Genomic DNA, 26,034 nt, shown 5'->3' with positions numbered 1-26,034 from the left:
GAACTCACTCTGTAAACCAGGCTGGCCTTGAACACAGAAATCCACCTGCCTCTGCCTCCCAAGTGCTGGGATTATAGGTGTGCGCCACTACCGCCCAGGTTCTGCTTTTTCTTAAGACAGAAACTCAAGCAGCCAGCAGAGCCTGGAACTCTAGACACTGCAGAGATCTTGAACTACCAATCCCCCTGCCTCTGCTCCCTAAGCAAGAGATTAAGACTCTACTACCACACCCAATTCCAATTAGTTTTTTAAAGTGTATTTCCTTGCTTCTACTTCTGACCTCAAACTTAGCATACCAAATCTAACAAATTATAGCCCCAAAATATTTTACTATTACTTTAAATACATTTATAAGTTGCTAACTAGGAAATCCAATATGTACAATCAGCTAGTGTCAACTGAGTATTTATCATGTGCCCAGTGCTCTGCACCAATTGGAGTCTGAATAGCTCTCTGGCCTCCTGCTGCTTCAGGTTCTGAGGGCGAACAACCCCAGTGCAGATGTAAAACAATCTCCTGTTACTCCGAAATCTAACAGCTTGTTAAAGAGCAGTGATTTCTATTTTGGGAGCTACCATGTTCATCTACAGCTCAATACTAAACATAAATAAAAATCTAAAAACCAAGTGTCTGATAAATTAAAATATAATGAGAGTTTCCAAGAATATGTTACCCATTTTAAAGAAGTGAGGATTCTAAAACAATCTTTGGTAACGGAAACTTAATACCTCTCCCTTTCTGTGATTTTAAAAACTTCAATGCTGTTTTGTTCAGCTCAATAATTCAAACGAAATTTAAAAGTACACATGTGTCAAGATATAAATACCAATTTAATAGTATACTTGACCAAAGTAAGCAAAGTAAAAGCAACATCTACAAATAAAGTCCTCCTCACTGCTTTCTAAACAATGTATGAAATCCACGGCAGAAATTGAACAACTTGGTTTATAAATAGAAACAAACTAATATGTAATTGGACAGGTCTCATTTTCTAGCAGTTGGACTCACTGGCCAAGTCTCCTTGAAAGTGATTTCAATTTTGACCACACCATCAATAAACGTGGCCGGAGCGCCATTTTCTGTGGATAAGTATGCCCCGTCCACGTCCACGTCCACTCAGCTGGTGTTTGGATGTGCACACTTCAGACTCACTCAACAGCTGTTACAAAATACCAAACTTGGTAATTAGGTCTGACAGAGGCATACCTCCCAGCTTTGCACAGAGCGCTGGCAATAGACCTAGCTCTTAACAGTGTTCTCGAGTCAGAAATAAACTTTACTAGCAATGGAGCTGGAGAGCAATGGGAAAATGAGAACTACTTCATGAGGGGTCAGTAGTTTCTCCTAAACACGGCACTGTAAACTCCTATTTCCTAGGAGTTCTGCCCCGACTGGCCACATTCTCTTGTGCCTCCAGACAGACAGGGTAGTGACAGGACCCAAACACTGCAGTAAAGACAGGGACTGGGATCTTTAACCTTCACATCTGTCTTCCTTGACCATTAACCAATACAGCTTTATAAGATAGATGAAGACAATTAAAATAACTTTCTAATCCAAAGACAGTCAATTAAGTATAAGCCATAATTTTATTCTCTTAGCCACATTTAAAAAGTACAAAAGGGGTATAATGGTCTTAAAAGGGGAAGAGGTGTACCACCCTGAAATACTGCCATGCCAGTGAGTAATCAATATAAAAAGTTTCAAAATTGAATTTCCCAGTAAAATCTCAAATACTCAATACCCACAGGTAGCAAGCAATTTTACCAAATGACAGCCAAAACTGATTTTGGTCAGAAGACACTTCTGCATTCAAATTACTGAGCATCTCAAAAAGACTTCGAATATATGTTATCTACAGATAGTTATTGTATTAGAAAACTAAAACTTAGCAAGGCACAGTTACTTCATGCCTGAAATCCCAATCTTCAAGAGTTTTAGGTTAGACGGCATGGGCTAGGACGAGGCCTCGCCGCAATAAAAACACTTTATTTTATAACTTCAAAAATATTTACTCATTTACAATAATACACTGTCTTTTAAATATGGATAAATGAAAAATAATTAGGATAATCCAGCCACTTAGCAAGTGTGTATGTTATGCATATGCACATATGCACATATGTATTGAAGGTAGGTGTTCAGGGGAACTCAACCTAGGGCCATGTATACACCAGGCAAGCAGTCTACCACTAAGCTATATCTTCAGCCCCGTTTTATTTTTGTTTTTATTTCAGATAGGCTATCATTAAGCTTGGCCAGGCTGGCTTGGAGTTTACTCCATAGACTATACAAGCCATGAATTTGCACTAAGCCTGCCTCAGTCTCCAGAGTAGCTGGATTACAGACCTGTGCCACTAAACACAGCATGTTTTACAGATCCCGGACTCTTTAAATTTTTGTTTCTGTGCACTCATAAAATTGAAAGACAAATAATCTCCTAAAATGTTCTGAAAAACGGTTTGCCTGTTTAGATTCCCCTGAGAGCCAGGCTCCTGCAGTCTCTAGAACAGGGTGCCTGCTGCCTGCCTTTCTCTACCATTATTTGTTCCTAAAGAAAACTGCTTTATCTTTAATTACTGATTAACTCTATGCCCCAACACTTTTTTTTAACTTGCTGACATATAAATCTGAGTACACATATTGCAATGAACTGCTAAATTTCTTTCACAATGACTTTTTCCTATCCTGGAGATTATATACAGAGCCTCACTACGAAGTCATGCATTCATCCCCAAGTATGTTTCTTCCTGTGCATGAATGTGTCAGAAGACAACTAACTCTGTTCAGTCACTTCTCTCCATCCACCTTCAGCTGGCTCCTAGAGGTTGAACTTATGTTTGCAGGCCTGCCTGCTAAGTGTGCCTTTACCAGTCAGCTCACCAATAAATAACCTGGGGTTAAGTCTATGGACAAAAATTAATGTCATTCTTTACCACCTACTCTTTCTTCCTTTTTCTTTCTTGTTCTCTTTCTTTCTTTGCTTCTTCTTCTTTTTTTTTTTTTTTTTTTTTTGCATTTGCTTTTTGTTTTGTGACAGGCTTTCTCTTGTGGCTGTTCTGGAACTCTCTGTAGATCAGGCTGACCTTCAATTCTAGAGTTCTAGGGTTAAAGGCACTGCCAGCACCACCACCCAGCCATACTATTACATGTAATTCCACCTTTTGATTGTTTTCAAGAGCAACACAATCACACATACCCAAGTCTGAAATTGAAATGCTGGGAGTATGCATATGCAGATATCCCAAGCACCACTGATAAGAGTACCAAGTAAGTACACAGATTGCTTTGTCACTCGCACAACTTGTGTTTTGGGATGGTGCCTCAGTTGGTCAGTGCTTGCCTTGCAAGCAGGAAGATCTCAGTTTGACACCTAGCACCCAAACGAAGAGCTGGGTGCTCACTGCAGTTTCAGGGCCTGCTGGCCGGCAGGCAACTCTAACAGTAATAGTAGGGAGGCAACGACAGAGGGGTCTATCTCAGGGACTTCCTGGACAGCCATTGAGCTGAATCTATAGGCTAAATGGGAAATTCTGTCTCAAAACCTAAGGCAGAGCGACTGAAGAAGACAAAGTCAGCTTCCGGCCTCCGCATGTACTTGTACCCGCACACACAGACACTATGCGGTATTCCCATGAAAAGTTTCCTCTTCTCAAAAGAAAAACAAAATGACTGTCAGCACTCAGAAGCCAGAGGCAAGTGGATCTCTGTGAGTGAGTCTCTGCCAGGGACACACAGTGGGACCCATCTTAAGGGGAAAGAGAGGGAAGAGGGGAGAGAAGAAAAAGAGAAGTGGGAAAAGAAAGCAGATGTTTTAAACTGAAAATCTTCCCTCAAATCCAGACAGTATATACACAATGTTCACATAAATTAGGAAAGTAACTATGTCAGGCATTTATTAACACAAACACACACACACACACACACAGAACTAAGCCTCAAGTATTAAACTATATCAAATATCAATTTTTCCAAGTTGGCCTAAAGCAATTAAGCTCTATGACATACTCATACAATATACTCTCTGAAATTTCTTTTAAAAGCAAGTCTTATGTCTTTAACTTTGCATTAAATGTGATAAGCCACTTGTCATTTTAGAGCTTTAAATGTCCTTAGAGATTACCTAGTCAAATGCTAAAGAGGTTACTTGGTTAAGGTTAACTAGGACTAGTTTTATGGATAGCTAACTAGAAAACTTCAGTTTGCAGAGTAGGTGGTCCTGGCAAGTCAGGAACATCACCATGTCCCACACAAATGCAACTTTAGTAAGAATATTATTAAGTCTTGACTACAAACATTGTGAATCTTAAGATGACACTGATTTGTTATAAAGAAGTTATTTCATTCTTCACTTAAAACTCCTAATAACTTAAATATTAATAATAAAGGACTACATATATATGATCCTTAAGTTATAAAGAGAGACGATAAAAGCAATATATCCTGTAGTGATACAGCAATGGCACTACTTGATGATCTATAGATGGTCAGAAACAAGTGATACTAACATCGCTGAGTTCAAAGCTTATTTATTCTCTAAGTAGTTCCCAAGTGTCACTCATTTTACACAATCGTCAGGTAATTACTGCAATCATTACAGATACTTTCCCCCTTGCTCATTATATAGATTTTTCATCTGCTTGCTTGTATCTGATGACGTCCCTCAAGGAGATAGAGATCATTTCACCCACTTTCTAATAAAATGTGCAGACACTGGAGTTGGGACACTGCTCAGACGGCTGAGTGCGTGTTGAATCCCCGAGCACCACATAATCTGGGAGTGGTAATACATACCTCTAATACTAGCATTCAGGTGCTGGAGGCAAGGATCAGAAGTTCAAGGCCAGCCTCAACTATATGAAAAGTTTGAGGGTAGTCTGAGGTACATGAGACTTGTCTCAAAAACTTAAAGAAAAAAATCGAAATCATTACTCTCCATTTCCCATTAAAAATTATCAACAACAAAAACTATAGAATCTCAATTTTCTAATTCATGTTTTCTTCTTCAGCTTTTAACTTATTGAACTACCTTTGAGTATATCAGCAAATCCTTTTAAATTTTCTTCAAAGAGCCTGTAAAGATTCTTTGGATTATGTGAACAAGAAAGAAGAAGTAAAAGCGTGTAGAAGTCATTCACGGTACATTGTGATTAAAAAAAAACACACACACAACAATCTGTAAGTGGTACTCAAAAGTCAAGTAGATCTGGGAAATGGCATCTGAAATCTTAGAAAACCAGGGTCAGAGGAGGTGTACCCCTGTGGTAAAGCACTTGCCCAGCATGTTGGAAGCCCTGGTTCAGATCCTCAGCCATACAAGCAAGAATGCCTATAAAAAGGTAAAAACACTGACTCCCAATGTGCATTCCCAGCGAATAATCTACAGGCTACATTCAGTTTTAGTGGTCATTCCAATAGCTCAGGGAGAGAAGAGAAACCTTTCACTTGCGAAATTAAAGTCCTCTTACTCTACAGTGTTCTGACTGCAGAAACTGTGCAATGGTTCTCTGTTAAGTATTCACATGCATTGGAAATAACATCTTTAAGTGTACTAAGTTTTTGCCTGTAAGTATTTATGAGCACCACATGTGTGCCCATGGTGTCTATAAGAGGGGTTGTATCCCCTGGAACTGGAGTTACAGGTGGTTGTGAACGTGGGTGCTGAGAACTGAACCCGGGTCCTCTGCAAGAGGAACTCTGCAAGAGCAACAAGTGGTCTTAACCAATGAGCATTTCTCCTGGCCCCAAATAGAATCTCTTTATACACACTCAACACTCAAAACACCACTAACCCAACATAAAACTGTACATTAATTCATACTAATCAATGGACTGAATATATAACAAGGATCCAAGTTCCAATATGTTCCTCTCCTTCAGTAAAAGTTCCTATCCAAAAAGGCATTTAAACGTTGCTCAGTAAATTGTGATTTCCCTGCTTTTGAAAAGTGTAAAATATGCCACAGACTAAACACACTATGTTATATAGCACATACAGTTCTATTAGTCCCGATTTTATTTATATTTAAAGTTCCATTAAATTTAGAGATAAACATATGTTGATAATTTTTCTTCCAAAGCAAACTGGGTCGGTTTTGTCCACCAAACTACCAATTTCAAGATCACTAAAAACAATACACGCAAAAAGACTGTTCTGATATTTTACAGCCCTAATGTTCGGTTACTATTTCTCATTTTCCAATTCGACATCGATGGAGATGTGAAACAGAACCAGAGAAGGGACCGCATGCGCTTATTATTCCGGTAAGCAACAGTGTTCAAGCAGTGCCACATCGACCTGAGGCCCTCGCTGCGCTGTCTGCGAGCAAGTAAAGCTGCTTTTTCTATGTAACTTAAGTCCGTGCCCTTCCGCTGCAGCAGTGGCGCAGCACATCCCCCACCCCCGCGGCCACTTCCGTGTTTACACTCCTCTTCCCTCCAATTCCATGCGTACATTGTCAGCTTCACTCCCGCCCAATCTTCATTGGCCCGGCTCGGGCCCATGGTCCCGCCCCCAGAAATCAACGTTCTTATTTGGAACATCTCAGAGCGCAGATTGGAACCGCGGGCCTGTCAATCGCGCGCGTTCTGTCCTCTCCCAGGCGCTTCCGCTATGGTGGGAGGTTTGGGGGAGGGGAAAGGGGGCAATGCCGAGCCGAGACTTCCCTGGGGCCAGGACGCCCTCCCGCCCGCACCGTTCCTCGCATTCATCTACTGTCGACCAAAATAAACGTTCCCCTCCGCTGTCCCAAAGCCCCGAGTCGGCTGCACGGAATACGCCCGGTGTCCTTCCCGTCCCCCCTGAAACACCCGCCCCACGAGGGAAGGAAGGGCAGCAGCCCAGTTTCCCCACCGCCGCCGTTAGCCCGGGCGGGGAGGTGCCGGGTCGGCGTCCCACTCAGCACCGGGAAGTGGCCTCGGGACCGTTACTCCGGCGCTGCTCCGGGAGGGATGAGGCAGGAGGCCGGGCGCGTTTTGGCGGGTAGCGCCGGGGGCCGCGGCGTCCATGCGGAAGTGGCGGCTGTGTGAAGTGTGGGGCGAGGGCGGCGGGCGGCCAGCGCCCCCGGCCGTGGGCAGGGGCGGCCTCTCGGCCGGACAGCGTGGCAGGCGGCGGGGACAACAGCTCCGCTCACTTCCTGGTTCCCCGGCAACTGGGGTGAAGCGCGCAACTCGCCCGCGCCGACTCCCCAACTTAGCCGCGGCTCCGTGCCCGGCCCCCGCCGCTGCCGCGCTCCCTGGAGCGACGGCCCGGATCCGAGGCAGGTTACTCTCCAAGGTGATCACTTCCTGATTTGTCGCCTCCATTACTTCATTCACTCCCCCCTCTTCGCGGCCGCCCAGCTGCCGGAGACGGACACCGGACCCGGGCGCTGACCGCCCCGGGGGACGCTCCCCGCCTGCCGGGCGCCCCCTCGTCCGCTGCACGGATGCACCGGAGAAAAGTTCCCCTGTGCTTACCGGCCCGGATGAGCAGATCCAGCTGGTTCGTGGGTCCCTCATGCAGAGACGTCGCCATGTTTATCCCGGGGCTGGAACTGCTGCTTCACATTGACTTACACCCTGAGCAGCGGCGACAGGGGAGAAGGCGGAACCCGCGGCCGGAGACACACGCCGTGCGGGCGGCACACACTCACGCACTCGCACACACTCCGACGCCCGGATCCTTGCGCGTCCTCCGACAGGAAGCGGCGGCCGGCCCGCCTCCCGCCGCCGGGCTGAGCAGCCCCACCACCTAACGGCAGGGGCGGCGGCGGCCCCGGCTGGCAACGCGATCCTTCCGCCCCGCGCCCAGACAGGAAGTCCCGGGCGCCGGCAGCCAGCGGCCGCACGGACACCTGAGGCTGGGGAGCCGCAGGCCGTCCTCGGGGACGCGGGCCTCGGCAGGAAGAGGCGCGCTTCACGTTCTGCGGAAGCGAAGTCTGCAAATGTCCCCTCTGGAAAAGAGCCATGAATCAAATTTTTCTTCCTAGAAAAGACCTAATACCTAGTCCCGCAGCTGGACTTGAAGGTGGCTTTTTAACTTGTTTTGGCCTTCCCAGCGCTTATGCAACATACAATCAGTTCGGTTGAAAAGAGCTGCACTTTAAAAAACTTGTACCTAGAAAATATTCTAGACACATCACTAAGGAAGTCAGGAGTCTCCAACTACTTCAAAAACGACTTGGTCCTGTCTTCTCTCTCCACAGAAGTCAGAGTACACTAGACAGGTAATTAGTAAACAGAAAAGAGCCGCCGGGCAGCCTGGGGGGAGACTGGGTTAGAGTCGCTGGGTTTTCGGGTCATGAAATTCGTGTGTCCTCACTTTTATTTGGTCAGGACAAACGAACGTATTCGTTCACAGCGTAAAGATATCGTAAGACATCTTTTAAAAAACTGTTTTCCTTGAAACTGACCTTAAAGATACATACTATAAAAGGAAAGGAAAATAATGGCCAATTAGTGGCTATAAATTAGTGGAAATACAGGGCATAAGACCTAATTAAATGTCTTGCCTGTTTCAGAATTTAACATAAAAACTGAAATAAAATTGTTATTCTGAAATTGTTCGCCACACATTTTAAAATACACCTCCAATATATTTAATTTGTTCAATAAAAGTTACTGAATAAAAAAATGATCATCTGTAATGGTAGGGTTACAAATTTTATCTCAATTAATTGCATATAAAGTTTGGCAGTAATATAACACGATATGGTTTTATAAGTTTACCCAGCACCACTGCAGCATTAGATGGGCTTCCTTAAGACTGCCATGCACAGGACAAAAGGGACCGGCTAACTGATAGCTCTTACTTTTCTTTGCTATCATTTGAAATAAGAATCTTCCACTGACAGGTCGCATCTTTAACAGTTTCTGTATCAAGAAAGATTAGGAATACCAAAGGGTAATTTGATGACTTTAGGCAGATCATTGAAACTGATAACAAATCAGAATTTCTGCTCCAGCAGCACATTTTCCATGTATTCCGTTTAGTAGGGAAATGGAAACGGAAGGGGTATGTGTGGTGTGTAGGTGACAAGTCTATGTGGCTTAAAAACAATAAAACATTTCTCAATATAGGACCAGCTTGAAGTCTGACAGCTTTCAGCTTACTGCATTTTAGATAGATCTGAGGCCCTGTGTATGTGTAAGCATGTATGTGCTTTGCTGGGTGTGCACCTGATTATCTGCATCAATGTCTGGCTTACATTTTAAGTACCTAGAGAATAGAAGCTGCATATATCCTTGCATAAGAATTTATATATGTAACATTTGTGTACAGAGAAAATAATGCAAAAAGACAGGGAAACACAGTATCTCTACACACTTAGAACATAGGAAAGCGGAATGCCTCCCGTGTTAAGGCAAGTCTACCCTGCCTCAAAAACAGGCTTTCAAAGCCAACACTTTACTGAGAATATGTAGAAAGCCTGCTACTAGAATGTATACAGGAACAAAGTGGCAATATGGCGTTTATCAAGAATCTAATATGTATACCTTTATGAATACACAAACACATTTGCATTTTTTCAAGTCTCCATGATCAAATAGTTAGTTATAAGCAGAATTTAATTATGAATACATAGGCTTTTAAAATATATACCTTAAAATAAACTCATTCTGCTAATAAAACTATAGAAAGACAATACTGTATAAAAATTACTTGTAAGTCCTGGCAGAGAAGAAAAATGAAGTAATACTAATCTTTCTGCTCACCAAGTAAAAGCTTGTATGCTAAGCACTTTGCCTGCATTTTCATGTGTTCTGTCTGTATCTCTATACAGCAGATATTAACTAGTCTATTCATTGAGTGCTGAAGAAGCTCAGGGTCCTTGCTTAAATAATTACAAAAGGGTCAGAATTTGAACCCAGATACCCTTAACCTCTCTCCAGGAACAAGAGTAACATCCTACCTACGTCATAATGCTTTCTCATTACAGTTTCTTTTTTACAGCTCCTCGAGAATATGTAGCTTAATCTTCTTCTCCCTGGACTTAAATCCTCACTTCTAACAAACAGAATAAAGCTGAAGTGCCTGGGGCACCACCCTAGAAGGAGGCCAGATGCTGTGTCACAAGCAACTCCAACAAGTCTGCAAAGTCAGACAGTGGACAGGAATAATGGTCCTCTCTAACCAGCACCATGTCTGGGACAGCTCTAAGCAAGTCTTGACAACTGACAAGACTGCATGCAGCCTGTGAGAGACCCTGAACCAAGACCATGCATCAAAGCCACACACCTCAAAATCTGTGGGATAGTAAATAGTTGGCTTTTGAGTTTTTTGTTTGTTTTTTGAGACAGATTTGGATTTGCTTTGTAGGCCAGGCTAGACTTGAAGTCACAGAGATCCACCTGCCTCTCCCTCCTGAGTACTAGGATTAAACATGCATCACCACACCAGGCAATAGTTGGCATTTTAAAATGCAAAATGGGGAGGGAGGTAGTTTGTTAATCAACTAAAAAGAATAATGGAAGGGCTGGGTTAAAATTTTACTCTTCAAATCAGTTCTTTGAATCAAGTCTTTATATTGTCGTATGACCACATTCCCTCATTTATGTGAACATACTTGACATTGCTTCACATTCTTTCTTTAGATAAATGAATGTCATTACACTACATATGCTTTTTTCATTAAATAAATGCTTTGTTTAAAAAAAATCTTTTAAAGACAGGGTTTCTTTTTGTACCCTTGGCTGTCCTGGAACTAGCTCTGTAGACAAGACAGCCATTGCCTCCTGAATGCTGGTATTCTTGGTGTGAACCACCACCACCCGGCTGCTTTGTAAATTCTACAAAGCATGTCAGTGCATAAATTTACCCAAGTGTATTCACCAAATTTCTCTACTAGACAACTTGTTCCTGCTTTAAATTTTTTCAATGATCTTTTTATTACTTTAAATTATGACTGTGTGTAGTATGTACACATGAGTGCAGGGGCTCAAAGAGTTGGGAGTTACAGGGGGTGTGAGCGAGCCACCTGCTGCGGCTGCTGGGAACTGAACCTGAGTTCTGGAGGAGCAGCATGCTCTTCACGGCTGAGCCACAGCTGAGCCAGCTCCGCAGCCCAGCTCCCTCTCTCTAAGAGGGTTTTTTTGGTTTGGGGTTTTTCATTTGTTTTCCAGTGGTGCTGACTGAACCTAGAGCCTCACACATGCTCAGAGAACTCTCTGCCACTGAGCTATTATACATACGGTGCTAGGACTTTGGGGAGCTATAGGGGAACACAAGGTCTCATGTAACTCCGGCTAGCCACAAACTTGCTTTGTAGTTTAGGATGACCTTGAACTCTGACCTCCGGCCTCCACTGGAATTACAGGCATAAATGGGCGGGGTGTCAAACTTGCGGGCTTTTTCCTCAAGAGTCTTTCACTTTTTTCTATTGAGAGCAGGTCCTGTCAGTGGTCTGGAGCTGGCTGGGTAGGTAGGGTGGACTGTCTTTTCTGGTCTGTACAACAGTGACATATTCTAGATTACAACACATATGTTTCGCGGATCTTCTGCCAGCCTGATGCTTAACATATAACTCAAATTGGTCATCCTATAAAATTTCAATTTTTGATGTCAAATTATTTCCCCATACAAGACATTAAATAATATTTCAGATAAGAAGTAAATTACAGAAGAATTAAGAAATATTTAGGAGCTAGCAAAAATGGCTCCGTTGATAAAGACAAGAACTGAGTCTATACCCTTGAAAGTGTGTTGCACACATAAATTTTACATTCTTAAGGAAATATTTAGAAGCTAATTATAAAATGCAAAATATCAAACTATCTGTAACATAGCTAAAACCAAACTGAGCAGTCAGGAACAGTGTTTTTTTGTTTGTTTGGTTGGTTGTTTGGTTTCTTTCGAGACAAGGTTTCCCTGTGTAGCCCTGGCTGTCCTGGAACTCACTCTGTAGACCAGGCTGGTTTCAAACTCAGAAATCTGCCTGCTTCTGCCTCCCAAGTGCCAGGACTAAAGGCGTGCGCCGCCGCCACCACCCGGCAGGAACAGTCTTAAAAAGTAATTAATTAAGAAGCTGCAATGTGTCATGGTGTGCAAGTTAATCCCAGCACTGAAGGACCACGGCAGACAGATCTTTGTGAGTTTAAGGCCAGCCTGGTCTACACAATGAGCTCCAGGACAGCCAGGCCTACATACAGAGATGCTATCTCAAAAACAAAACAAAAACAAGCTAAGCATTCAATTCAAAAGGATGGAAAAACCGAGTAAACAAGAAAAGGAAAGGAAAGGAAGGAAGGAAAGAAGGAAAGAAAGAAGGAAGGAAACAATAATCAGAGCAGGTAAAAATGACAATGCAGCTGCAAACAGGAAGTTCTTAAAGCCAACAGGGATTCTGGACTCAGCAAGAAGCATCATAAGAGAGAATAAAATATAATATGGACTGATTATGCATATGTGTCATAATATATACATATCTGGATATTAAATACAGAATACTGAATTGATACCCACTACCCAATAACATGCTTTAGGAAACTTTATGCTAATAAACACGGCACATAAATGAAGTCTGTAAATCACTAGAAAATATACACACACTTTAGCTGAAATGGTAAACTTCAAGACAAGAAACAATAAAAAAAAAAAAATTAGAATATTGTCCAAAATCTTCTCTACTCAAAAAAAACCCTCCAGACTTGAGTACCTTTTTAGATACTACAGTAATTAGCATACAATTCTTTGCTGAAAACAGGGCAAAATAAGTGAAACTGTATTTTCTTGAGGCCAGTGTAATCTTATTCTAAAACTACTTAAGGACAGTGTAAGAAAATAGATCGTGAATGAATAAGCATAGAAAACGTAAAGACCTTCCTAAGACAAGCAAAGAGCAAGGGTGAGTAGCACTCCCTCTAACTGCAGTGCGGACCGCGCGTGACCATGTCCATAGTGGGAGACATGACTTAGCAAGGACCATGTGCCACAGACGAAGCAACAGCTTAGATGTATACCAAGCAACATGCAACATATTAACAACAGTACTTACTAAGAACTATAAGCAACTGAGACATCTAATAGCATTTAATCAGGGTATAAAGATATATAAATGGGTATAAACATAAAAAAGTGCACTAATCAAATTAAAGTGGATGCTTATATAGGAGTTAGACACAAAGTATATATAAGCATATATATACTTAAGCATAAAACAAATGCAATTTTACAATCTCTATTTATCCTTAGTATATGTGTGTTTGTGCGTGCGTGTGTGTGTGTGTATACATATATGTATATATACACACATAAGTATACATGTATGCATATGTATATATACATATGTGTATATATACACATACATGTATATATATGTATAGGTATATATACACATATGTATATATGTATAGAGAGCACATATATATGCTTTAATAAACAATCAGTCTTTACTCCTTATTTTCCACATGTATGTCTATTATAACTAGATTTGGACATAACACATTCTGTTTCTAGACCCTCAATGTATCTTGCAAAATTATTTCCCTGCAGTACATTTTAATTTTTTTTTCACATTTTCTCCTCCCTTCCTCTCATTGTAGTATTTTGGTTTTGGTTTGGTTTTTCAAGACAGGGTTTCTCTAGGTAGCCCTGTCCACCTGCCTCTGCCTCCTGAATGCACACAGCCACCTCAGCCCCCTGTCCTTTAAACACTTGACTGTGTATGGGGGTCTGCTAGGTTCTACTCTGCTCTACAGATCTTGTGATAACACTTCAGCACTGGAGTCAAGAAGGAAATAATTGTGTCACCTGATTTACTTTTTAAAAGAACGAGCTTTAATTATTTTGTTTTAAAATTTTCAGTGTATGGATGGGTGTTTTGCTTGAACGTAGGTCTACATCACACACATGCCTGCTGTCCGCAACCCTGGTGCACCGGAAGGGCAGGCAGCCAGTGCTTGCTCTCCGCTGCAGAGCCGCCTCTCCGGCCCTCTCCTCTCTTACACAGGAACTCTCTAGCTCTAGCTTTCAACTGTCCTTGGTCTCCCAAGCCCTGGGATTGCTGCACACCCCACCGTCCATGCCAGCGTTTTCTATTTCCCACAGCTTCACATTCGTTCCTTCCTTTCCTTTCCTTCTGGAGTTTCAATGCAGAGCCGTATATACTAAGCACACACCCTTCCTCCTGCCCAGAAACTCACTTTGTTGATAGACAAAGGGCACAGGCCCTTCTTCTTTCGCAGAATTGTCTTAATATAGTTCCTCATGTTGTGGTGACCCTCAACCATAAAGTTATTTTTGTTGCTCCTTCATAGCTGTAATTTTACGGCTATGAATCATAATGTAAATATTTATGGAGATAGAGGCTCACCAAAGGCATCACTACCCACAGGTTGAGAACTGCCAGCCTTGACTTAAAAGATCTTTCTTTTAAAAGGAGCTTGTCACATTCTGCCAAAAGCAAATCCTCACAGTTTCTGACAAGAAGGAAACTGGGTTTTACATTCACTGGAGAAGGAAAGATTAGATTTATCATGCTTAGTTTTCTCATGTATTTTTAGATTAAAGACTAAAAGAATAAATCTTAGATTTACAGTGAGTGAGACATTACTGTGGTAAACAGGTCGCATGTTGTGCTGTCAGATTTATTCCTACAGACTTCATGAAGACTGTTCTGTTTGGCTTGGGTTTTACTGTGAGATTGTATCTCATTGTTTCTACTGACCACTGCTGTTGCACACAGCAACCCTTATACTTTCCTTTTTTGAATGACAAACCTCCATAGCAACTTGAATGGGAGATTTGAGTAGATCAGTGCTTAGCTCACTGGTGTCACAAGTGTCACCCAGCAACTGATGGACACAGATGCAGAGAGCCCCAGCCAAGCACTAGGGAGCCAAGAGAACCGCGTAAGAGGGGAAGGTCAGCAGGAGCCAGAGGGGTTGGTGACACAAGGACACAGCCAGCAGAGTCAGCCACGCAGGGCTCATAAGGGCTCGCAGACTGAGGCAAGTCATGGAGCCCGCATTGGTCTGAGCTAGGTCCTCTGAGTATGTATGCCATAGTTGTGCATCTTCATGTTCTTACGGGACGCCTAAGAGTAGGAGTGTGGGGTGTGACTGTTGCCTGCTCCTGGAACGCTTTTCCCCCTGCGGGTTGCCTCGTCCAGCCTTGATAGGAGGGGTTTGTGCCTAGCCTTACTATAATTGTTTTGCCTTGTTCCGTTGATATCCATGGGAGGCCTGCTCTTTCTTTTTTTAAGGGGGGTGGCTGAGAAACCTGCTCTGTTTTTGAAGGGAAATAGAGGAGTGGATCTGGATGGGAGGGCAGCGAGACCAGGAGTTGTAGAGGGAGGGAAGCTGCAGTTGGGATGTAATGTATGAGAGAAAAAAAAATTTTTTTTAAAAAGTATATATGAGGAGTCTTTTAAATTTCGAATACTAACCCATTTGCAAGGAATGACATTTGTTTTAAGGTGTCTATATGATACTAGCAATTGAACTAGGAGCTTTGTGCATACAAGGGAAGTGGTTTACAGCTGAGCCACACTCTCCACTCTGTTCTCATATTAAAGACTTTCCCTCCTGTGCTGGCTAGTTTAAACATCAAGTTAACATAGTCAGGAAGAGAGACCAATTGAGAAAATGCCCCCACCAGACAGTCCTGTGGACAGGCCTGTGAGATAGTTTCCTAACTGGTAATTGGTGTGGGAGGGCTCAGATCATTACAGGTAGTGCCACCGATGGGTAAGGGGGTCCTGGACTCTAAAGAAACAAGGCAAGCAACAGGGAGCAAGCTCATAAGCTAGCAGTGTTCTGCTTCAGCTCCGGCCCTGCCAGAGTCCTTGTCCCGACTTCCCTCAGTGATGTGTGTTACCTGGGTACTGCAGATGAAATAAGCCCTTTCCTACACAAGGTGCTGTACCAGAGCGACATAAACTCCCTTTGTGTTACTGGGTTGTGTTATTGCATTGCCTTTTTTGTGACACTGACATGTAAAGATACTGCCTGACAGATATTTACTCTAAGCAATGTAAATGGTATTTACTGTACTGAGTATGGGGCACCATACTCGATTAACTGTACATTTTTTAGTTATACCCCGATGAGGTTTTAATTAGGTCTTTACCGTCGGTAGACAATACATGTTAACAAATGTGTGGTGGATCTACTGAAACTGTCTCCTGGTATTTTTTCCTCAGTCTAATCACATGGTGATTTCATCACTAACTGTTTTTCTTTTTTATTTTTTCTTTTTTGGGTTTTTGTTTGTTTGGCTTTGGTTTTTTCGAGACAGGGTTTCTCTGTATAGCCCAGGCCATCCTGGAACTCACTCTGTAGACCAGGCTGGCCTTGAACTCAGAAATCCACCTGCCTCTGCCTCCCAGAGTGCTGGGATTACAGGCGTGCGCCACCACCACCCAGCTACTAACCATTTTTCTAACATTATAACCGCCCTTGCAATCTTGCTGTGAACTCACAATGTTTTTAGATGGACTTCACCTGCCTGTCTTGATTTGGAATAAATGAAGCTATGATCATGGAAGATCTTTTTTATTTTTCATTTTTCTGATCATCACCAAATGTTTATGTTTCTTTTTATTGCATTTAAATTTTTTTATTGTGGAGAGAGGCAGGCAGGTGCCACCGCACATGTGTGGAGGTCAGGGAACAACTGGGGAGACTCAGCCCCTCCTCTGAGGGTGTCGGGGAGCGAACACAGGCTATCAGGCTTAACAACGTGTGCTTTACGCACTAATATCTCACAGCCCTGACTACACTTGAGAAATTCCAGCACGTGTTCTCTATTTGTCAATATTTCATACTTGTACAAACTGCATTCTAATTACACTTCCTTCGCACTCCTGTTGACCCCTCCTCCTTAGAAAGGCCTTTCCCACATTAATGATGTTTTGTTTTGTGAGCCACTGATTTAATTATCCAGGGCCATCTGTGCGGTCATGAGTTTGGAACTATCCACTGGAGCATGGTGGGCTCACCAGTAGGTCCACAACTAAAAGCAAAGACTCTCCCCTCCTGGACTGTTTAGTCATCAAGGAGTCCAGCAGGGAGGGTAGGGACCCTTGAGCCCATCCCCCATCCACAACTGCCTGTTCACAGCTCTAGTGGTGTACAGTTTCTAGTACAGGTGACTGATCTTCCTGAGTTTAAGCCAGCACCTGCTGTGTCAGGCCCACCATGGCGTTTGGCACACAGCCCTTCTTGGTTCCCAGCTCTTGCATTCGTCCATCCGTCTGTCCTCACACTCCCCTCTAAGGTGTTTCCTGAGCCTCGGGGGCGGTGATGGAGATGTCTTGTTTAGGGACTGAGCACTCATTCACCACAATTCACAGCAAAGGGAGGCTTCTGTCATTAAGAGCAAGTGCAGCATTCGGCCGTGCCCTGAGCCTAGATCTTTGAGCTTGAATCAATTTAAACAGCAGTCCCAAGGTTGCCGCTGGAGCCTGTAACTTCCCAGCCATGTGTTTCTGACAAGGTTTAAGTTCCATGCACGGGTTCTCTCCTACGTTACCAGTCCAAGTTCAGGCAGAGCCAGTGAACACACTTCCCTAGCAGATCGGCTTGGAAGCTGACAGTCTTCGTGGCTGTACAAAACGACTGACTGGGGCCTGGCTCTCCTCCCGCAGGCGAGAAGGCGGCCCGCATCAGGTGTTTCTAACTCCGTTCCCATTATTCTCTGGGTCTTGCAACCACAGTGTAGGTCTTCAGCTACAGGGTCTCCCTCACCACCTAGTTCAGGAGGTAGTCATCAGGAATGGCGAGAGAGCCCACTCGGTTCTGGGGGGCTCTGAGGGTGGCCAACCAACAACTCACAGGGAGGTACCCACTCCTGACCAAGGCTCTGGGAGTAGCGCATCCTCAGTCTTTAATATTCTCAGTGACGGTCCAAGGCAGTAGTTTGCATACAGCTTTCTTCCATCCATCTTTCCTTATGATTAACCTTCCCCTGCCCCCATTATTCTATACATTTTCAGCAGTGTCTATTTTATAAAGTTTCAAACTCTTTACAGTAGCTTGCTCAAAATTTTCTTTTGACTTATGTTTTGGAGTTTTTCTTTTTCTTTTTTTTTTTTCTTTTTTCTTTTCTGTTTTGTTTTGTTTTTGTTAGGACAGGGTTTCCATGCATAGGCCTGGCTCTCCTCACTCTGTAGGCCAGGCTGTCCTCAAACTCAGAGATCTGCCTGCCTCTGACTCCCAAGTGCTGGGATTAAATGTGTGTGCAGCCACCAACCAGCTTTAATTTACGCCTTCTTGTTATTGGAAAGAAGACAAGTTTATTTTAGTTTTTTATTATTTTCTATATTCTTTGTTTATTCCAAATGATTTTCCCTTTCCCAGTTCCCCCTCCCCCTAAGTCCCATAAGCCCTCTTCCCTCTGCCCATTCCCCAATCAACTCCCTCCCACTTCCCTGTCCTGGTACTCCCCTACATTGCTGCATCAAGCCTTTCCAGGACCAGGGCCCTCTCCTTCCTTCCTTCTTGGGAATGATTTGACATGTGAGTTGTGTTCAGAGCTTCTGGGCTAATATCCACTTCTCAGTGACTATATTCCATGTGTGTTCTTTTGTGATTGGGTTACCTAACTTAGGATGATATTTCCCAGTTCCAACCATTTGCCTAAGAATTTCATGAATTCATTGTTTTTAATTGCTGAGTAGTATTCCATTGTGTAAATATACCACATTTTCTGTATCCTACATTGAGGGACATCTGGGTTCTTTCCAGCTTCTGGCTATTATAAATAGGGCTGCTATGAACATAGTGGAGCATGTGTCCTTATTACATGCTGGGGAATCCTCTGGGTATGCCCAGGAATGGTATAGCAGGGTCCTCCAGAAGTGTCATGTCCAGTTTTCTGAGGAACCGCCAGACTGATTTCCAGAGTGGTTTGTACCATCTTACAATCCCACCAGCAGTGGAGGAGTGTTCTTCTTTCTCCACATCCTCACCAACACCTGCTGTCTTCTGAGTTTAACCTTAGCCATTCTGACTGAAGAAGTAGGCTCCAGAGAACCAAATAACCCTATTAAAAATGGGGTACAGAGCTAAACAAAGAATTTGCACCTGAAGAAATTCGGATGGCCGAGAAGCACCTTAAGAAATGTTCAACATCATTAGTCATTAGGGAAATGCAAATCAAAACAATCCTGAGATTTCACCTCACACCAGTCAGAATGGCTAAGTTTATTAAAGGAAAAGCAAATGAATGTGAATAGCATCAGAGTGGTACCCCGGCACACTGCAGAGGGTGCTTTTAAGATTGTTTTTTTTTTTTTTTTTCAAACTCTGGCATACATTATTGTTCTTATTTTCCTTAAAATTTTAGAACAATTCATCTTTTTTTCTGGTTTATTTTATCTTTCATTAATATTGATGTTGTTTCTACCTTTATTTGGTTTGAAGGTTTCACAATTAAATGTATTTTACCTTTCAGCCTGTTGTAATTCCAGCATTTAAAAGGTGGCAGGTGGGAAAGGTCAGGACTTCAAAGTCAGCCTCTATTGCATAAAAAGCTTGCAGCTGAAGCTACGTGAGAGTCCATTTCAAACAGAACAAGCAAAAGAAGAAAACCTATAACTGGTTCCTCTTGGCTACTGTATCTGGTTTGATTCTATTAGTACTTTATTAACATTGAGGTATGAAACACAGCTCATACTAATCTTTACTTCCAAATTTTTTTTAGATTTGTCTTATGCATGTTTTGTGTATGCATGTTTTGACTGCATGTATATGTGTGTGCCATGCACATGCCTGGGTCCTGCTGAGGTCAGGGGCGGCCACCGAATGTCCTCACTGCAGTTCTACATGGGTGTGAGCCTCCATCTGGATGCCCCTGGTGACTGCTGAGCCATCTCCCAGCCCCACAGGATACAGTTAGACAGAGGCTCTGCTTTGTCTCTTTTTGAATTATTATGCTCATCTTATTGTGTGCATTGTTCATACTCACAGGTGTGGCCATGCTCAGGCCATGGTCCACTTGTGAGGGCAGAAGTCAACTTAAGGGGGTCAGTTTGCAGGGGTTCCCGCCTACCACGTGGGCCCTGGGCATTGACCCAGGCTGCCAGGCGCCGCACAGGTACCTTCCCCCCATGGTCAATATTTATAAAGATTTAAAGAAGGCTGGAGGCATGGCTCAGAGGTTAAGAGCACCGACTACTCTTCCGAAGGTCCTGAGTTCAAATACCAGCAACCACATGGTGCCTCACAACCATCTGTAACAAGATCTGACCTCCTCTTCTGGAGTGTCTGAAGACAGCTACAGGTGTACCTACATATAATTAATAAATAAATAAATAAATAAATAAAAGATTTAAAGACTTCTCCCTCCTCTCTCTCTCTCTCTCTCTCTCTCTCTCTCTCTCTCTCTCTCTCTCTCTCTCTCGTATTGTTGATGTTTTGGTTTTTTGTTAGTTTGTCGTCTGTCTGTCTGTTTGTTTTTCAAGAAAGGGTTTCTCTGTGTAGGAATGGCTGACCTGGAACTTGCCATTCCATTGTAGGTGAACTCAGAGAGCCACCTGCCCCTGCCTCCCAGGTGCTGGGATAAAAGCATGTGCTGCCACCACCCGGCCAGATTCCTTTTTAAATTCACCTGTCTGTGTGAGTACCGTATGCATGTGGATTTCTGTCAAGGCTAAAGGTGTGAGAAGCCCTAGACCAGGGGCTACAGGCAACTGCAGCCGCCTGAGGTGGAACCAGCTGGAACCTGAACTCAGGTTCTCTGGGGAGCGGTAAGTGCTCCTAACCATTCGCCCGTCTCTGCAGCCTCCCGCCCCCAATACGATTATTTAGCCTTGGCCACTGTTACACCTTGGCCTTTCGTTTCTGCCTCACGGCTATGTTGTTAAATGCACATAATTAACTGTTATATTTCAGAACTCCTCCCCCATGTGTTAAGAGCCCCTTTGCCTCAATAGGGTGAATATTCATTCACCCTAAACTCTTATTATTACTGTCATTTCCCTTAGTTATTATTTTTTGATATGTTTATCCATTTCATTTTGTTTTTTAAAATCCTTTATGTGTTACCTGTTTCTACTTTTTGGTCTACTTTGCTAAGTCTACTATAAAGAACAGATATGAGCTGGAGAGATGGCTCAGTGGTTAAGAGCACTGACTGCTCTTCCAAAGGTCCTAAGTTCAAATCCCAGCAACCACATGGTGGCTCACAACCATTATTGTGATCATGAGATCTGATGCCCTCTTCTGGGGTGTCGAAGACAGCTACAGTGTACATATAATAAATAAATAAATAAATAAATAAATAAATAAATCTTGTTTTAAAAAAAAAGAATAGATGTGTTTAAGATCACAGTTAATGACTAATGAAAATCTGATAGTTTTGGACATCTATTATCCTGGCTTATGATTTTGACACCTATCATTTCCCCCATTTGTTGGATAAAAATGAATTTACTCCCTAATTTAACCCCCAGTTTAGTATTTTTCAAGTTCTAGTTCTTGGGTCTGGCTTGGTCTTGATTTGCTCTTGTACCACAGCCCACACTGGCTCAAGCTCATGATCATCTTGCCTCGGCCTCCGGGGTGAGGACCACAGACATGTGCGACCTCGCCTGCTGTCGAAGCCACAACTTGTCTTACTCGCACTGTTTGACTTAATCCCGCCCAGCCTTCCCTCTAACCATACCTATTGCAGTGGCTAAAGAACGCAAACTTCAACTGCACAGCTTATCAGTCTCTAAATAAACCACAAAATTTCTCAGTGCTCTGTCCTGGTTCATAATGTCTTCTCAATAAATTTTTTTTAAAAAGCCTATTATAACTTTATGGAGTGCATCATGAAAATTCAATCAAATATACGCAAACATAATACAGCCGCGTCAAAGTTCACAAATCCATGACTTCACTGAGTCAACTGTTCTCTCTGGATCCAGTGAGCTCCACATTCTTGAGCTCACCATCTACGAACTGAAACTACTTGACGGTACCACTGGTACTGCCCATGACAGCCCTCTTCTCCATAGCAACGGTCACTGGCCGTTGGGATGACAGACACAAGCACACAGAATGGCGAAAGCTATTCAGAAAACACTGCTGTCTCACAAGGACCTGAGTGGCAGTGAGGTTTCTTGGTTAACACAAGATCTCGCTGTGTAGCATGGGCTGGTCTTGAACTCACAATCGTTCTGCCTCAGCCTCCCAAGCCCTGGGATTCCAGGTTCCCCCATAGGTGCTGTTACTGAGGGAGAGAGTCTTAGAGCCAATACATCTAAGGGCCAAGCAGAGTGGTTCGTGCCTGGAATCCACCCTTGAGAAGTGAAAGGGAGGCAGGGCGAGAAGTTTAAATAATCCTCTGCTACACTGAGAGTCTGAGGCTAGGCTGAGCTACAGAGACCCTAGCTCAAAAAGAACAAAAAGGAAAACAAAAGGCTGTAATTGTTTCCCATCTGCAACTCCAGATAACAAAGACCTATAAAAGCACATAAGCGCCACCAGATGGCGCCAAACCACAGCCAGACTGAACCAATTTGGCTAATTTACAGAGACTTGTAGAGCCAACTGCAGGCAACCTTTCTCCATCCCAAATCTCATTCACGGTCTCCGTATTTTTCTTTCTCCTCTGCATACAAAACCACCAAATTTACACTAACTTCACATTTCCAAAAATCCAAACCATTTCTTGTGGTTTGAATTTTTGGAAAGTATTTACTACCTAGTTTATCTCAAAGCTATAGATACTAGCTTATGAGAAAAATGTCAAAAGGGAAACTGAGAAATGGAAAGCAGTCTGTTCCAGGAGCAGATTATGCTGGGGCTGGGAAATGGCTCAGCCACTAAGGGCAATTCCTGCTCTTCCAAAGACCCAACTTTGGTTCCCAGCAAACACACAGGTGGCTCATAACCACCTCCAGATCCAGGAGATCCAACGCCTTTTTCTGGCCTCCAAAGTAACCTTCACACATGTGACTTACACTCAAACACATAAATACTTAGAAAATAAAAAACTAGCATATATAGACATAATAGAATTTTTTAAAAGCTTGCTCTTTTAATGTGTGTGTGTGTGCACATTAATATTTTCATGTGTGTGAGATGTGCTTTGTCTGCATGTGTCTGAGCACCACCCTTCAAGCAGTGCGTGTGGAGGTCAAAGGCGGCACTGGATGCCCTGGAACTGGAGTTACGATGTCTGAGCCGCCACACAAGTGCTGCATCCAACCTGGGTCTGCTGGAAGAACAGCCAAGGATCTTAACCACCGGCCATCTCTGCAGCCCAACGCCCAACAGAAGTTAGATGAACAGAAGCAGTTAAAAGTCTGTGTGTGTGTCTGTGTGTGGAGAGGGCATCTGATGCTACAGCTCGTCACATACGATGCTTGAAGGGGGGCTCTTGAGGCTGCTAACGCAGTTTAGATGCCTGCACTAAACTCCAAGTTACTGAGCATGGTGTTGTTGAGAGTAAATTAGGTTAATATGTAAAATCCTCATATTCCTAGCAATATAATAATGAAACTTTGCATGTATTTTGTTGGGGTTTTTGTTACAGTTGTTGTAGTTTTTTGGCTTTGTTTGCCCTTATTACTTCTAAATCTATGAAAGGAGGCAAATGTCAGTGTCTTCAATCCCCAAAGTAATTCCAGGCAATAGTGACAGATAATCCCAGCCCTTGGAAGGCAAAAGTCAAGGCAGGAAGGAACCTGACGAAACAACAAGACTTAGCTATAGAATGCTGGCATAGCATTGGATGGGGCCTGAGTTAAACTCCCAGCCAGACTGCAAAGAAAAAAAAATAATAATCTACTGAAGTTCATCCTATGTGCATTAGAACTCACCTGAATGATTTTAAAGGGAGAAAAGGGAAAGAGAAAAAGGAGGGAGAAAGGTAAGAAAAAAGTAGGGACACCTTTACACACACACACACACACACACACATACACACACGCTGATGGCAGTTAGGACATTTAGCTTATCTGATTTGACTTACTAGCTTCCCTGCCCCTAAAGCAATTATCTGTCAACCATGTCTTCAACAGAGAAATTGATTCATTTTTTTCTTTTTCTTTTTTCTTTTTAAAAGACCTTTGTTCCCATCTCTTTATATAGCCCTGGCTGTCCTGGAACTCAATCTATAGACCAGGCTGGCCTCAAACTCATAGAGATTCACCTGCCTCTGTCTCTCAAATGCTGCGATTAAAGGCATGCACCACTATGCCTGGTGATTTTGATGACAAATTTAATGTGGCCTACACTAAGATACAGTATCTCACCTGTAAGGACAAGGCATCTGGCCTCCACTGCTTGAGAACAATGACCTACCAGCTTTAGAAACTTCAGTCTGTTTCTGAATGTTATCTAAAGAAGACTGTCAGTTGTTACATAATCTGATTTATGACACAAACCTTCAAAGTATAAAGAACTTACATGTTCTCTACATTAAGTCCCCAAATGCAGAAACTGCTTATCCTGTCACTGTAGCCCACGCGTTAAGCAGTACCCAACATATAGTAAATCAATCAATCAACTTTATTACTTACTTTGCATGTGTTTATTGCATATTTGGAAAGGTGCCCATGCCACAGTCCAAGTGTGGGGTGTGTGTGTGGGGGGGGGGGGTCAGAAGACAATGTTCAGGCACAGTTCTGTCCTTCTACCATGTGAGTTCTAGGGACCAACTTCACTTCTCCAAGTGTGAGGTCAAGCACCTTTAGTCCCCGAGCCATCGCGACAGCCCTTACTCAAGAATTAAGGTTAATAATGTATTGAATTCTTGCCAGGAGATGAAAGAATTGTAAAATCATTTACATACACCCCATTACTATCGTAACTGTATTGCAATAAAAACCTCCAGTGATCACTGGATTTTCAGAGCAAGAGCATCTCCCGTCTATAACCGTTCCCGGCAGTCAAGGGAGATTATGAAAACACGTCCAGTGACCAACAACATTCATATCACTTAGACCTATCAGACTGAAAACTGTCAAGCTGCTGGGCAGTGGTGGAGCACGCCTTTAATTCCAGAGCTGGGGAGGCAGAGGCAGGTGGATTTCTGAGTCCAAGGCCAGCCTGGTCTACAGAAAGAAAGAGAGGGAGAGGGAGAGGGAAGGGGAAGGGAACGGGGATGGGAGGGAGGAAGGGAGGGAGGGGAGGGGAAGAGAGGGAGAAGGGAGAGGGGGAGAGAGAGAGAGAGAGAGAGAGAGAGAGAGAGAGAGAGAGAGAGAGAGAGAGAAACTATCAAGCCAAGCTACAGACCCACTAAACCAGAAACATGTGCGCCAGGTATGATGGTAACCAGCTGTGGCCCAATGTACTAGGGAGGCTGAGGCAGGAGGATCATTTGACCTCACAAGTTAGTAGCCAGCCTAAGTAACAAACATAACAAGATCTCATCTTGAACAGCAAAAAAAAAAAAAAAAAAAAAATCTATCCCAGCAGTCTGTATTTTCACAAGCCCTTCAAATAATTCTAATGTGTGCTCAGATTTCAAAAGCAATGTTTTTCAAAAGACATGTTCTGTCATACAGATAGGAAAAAAAAACTGAACCAATATAAGATTCAATAAAACTAAATGGCATGAAAAACCAGCACAATATATATGAGAAGTTGGGTTTTTTGGATTTTTTTCCCACTACTTAAAGCAGAGCTGGGAGCTTTAGTGTTGTAGCTATAGTGTAGAACACTTGCTTAGATATGTGAGACCCTCAGTGCAATACCAAGTGCTACAGAGGGAGGGAGGGAGGGAGGGAAAGACGGCTGAAGGGATACAGGACTTGCCATACAAGTGTGACTCTCAGAGTCTGACTCCCAGAACCCACAGCAGGAGAGAACTGACTCTTGAAAGTTGCCCTCTGACCCCCACACTTGCTTCACGGCACAGGTGTGCTCACATACACACCACAGACACACAACAGGAATAAAGGGTTTTTAAATGAAAGAAGAGGGCAGAAGGGTGGTTTAGGCAGGGGTAGAGGTGCGGCCCACCAAGCCCGGAGCCCTCGAGGTGGAAGAAAAGAACTGACACCTACAAGTCGTCCTCTGACAAACCACACTGAGTGTGTGTGTGTGTGGGGGGGGGGGGTGGAGAGAGGGAGGGGGAAGGGCAGGGGGAGGGGGAGAAAAAGGGAGGGAAGGAGGGAG

The 26,034-nt window shown here is 43.3% G+C and overlaps 1 protein-coding gene across 6 annotated transcripts in view; it reads right to left on the bottom strand.

Moving 5' to 3' along the window:
- Elf2 (E74 like ETS transcription factor 2) overlaps window positions 1-26,034 on the bottom strand; it is an 87,976-nt gene that overhangs the window by 14,543 nt on the left and 47,399 nt on the right. Inside the window, exon 1 of one of the 6 annotated variants that reach the window (XM_052180551.1) lies at window positions 7,459-7,657. The exons of 4 other annotated variants lie outside the window; for them this stretch is intronic. In XM_052180551.1, the coding sequence (XP_052036511.1) occupies window positions 7,459-7,516 (58 nt within the window). In that variant the 5' untranslated portion in view covers window positions 7,517-7,657. Of the gene's footprint in view, window positions 1-7,458; window positions 7,658-26,034 lie in introns of those variants that run through there. One more of the 6 variants, XM_052180552.1, reaches the window with a different exon arrangement.

Source organism: Apodemus sylvaticus, chromosome 4, assembly GCF_947179515.1.
Source record: "Apodemus sylvaticus chromosome 4, mApoSyl1.1, whole genome shotgun sequence".
NCBI lineage: Eukaryota > Metazoa > Chordata > Mammalia > Rodentia > Muridae > Apodemus > Apodemus sylvaticus.
The sequence above is the reverse complement of the archived record's forward strand: the minus strand, read 5'-3'. Positions and strand labels throughout refer to the sequence as shown.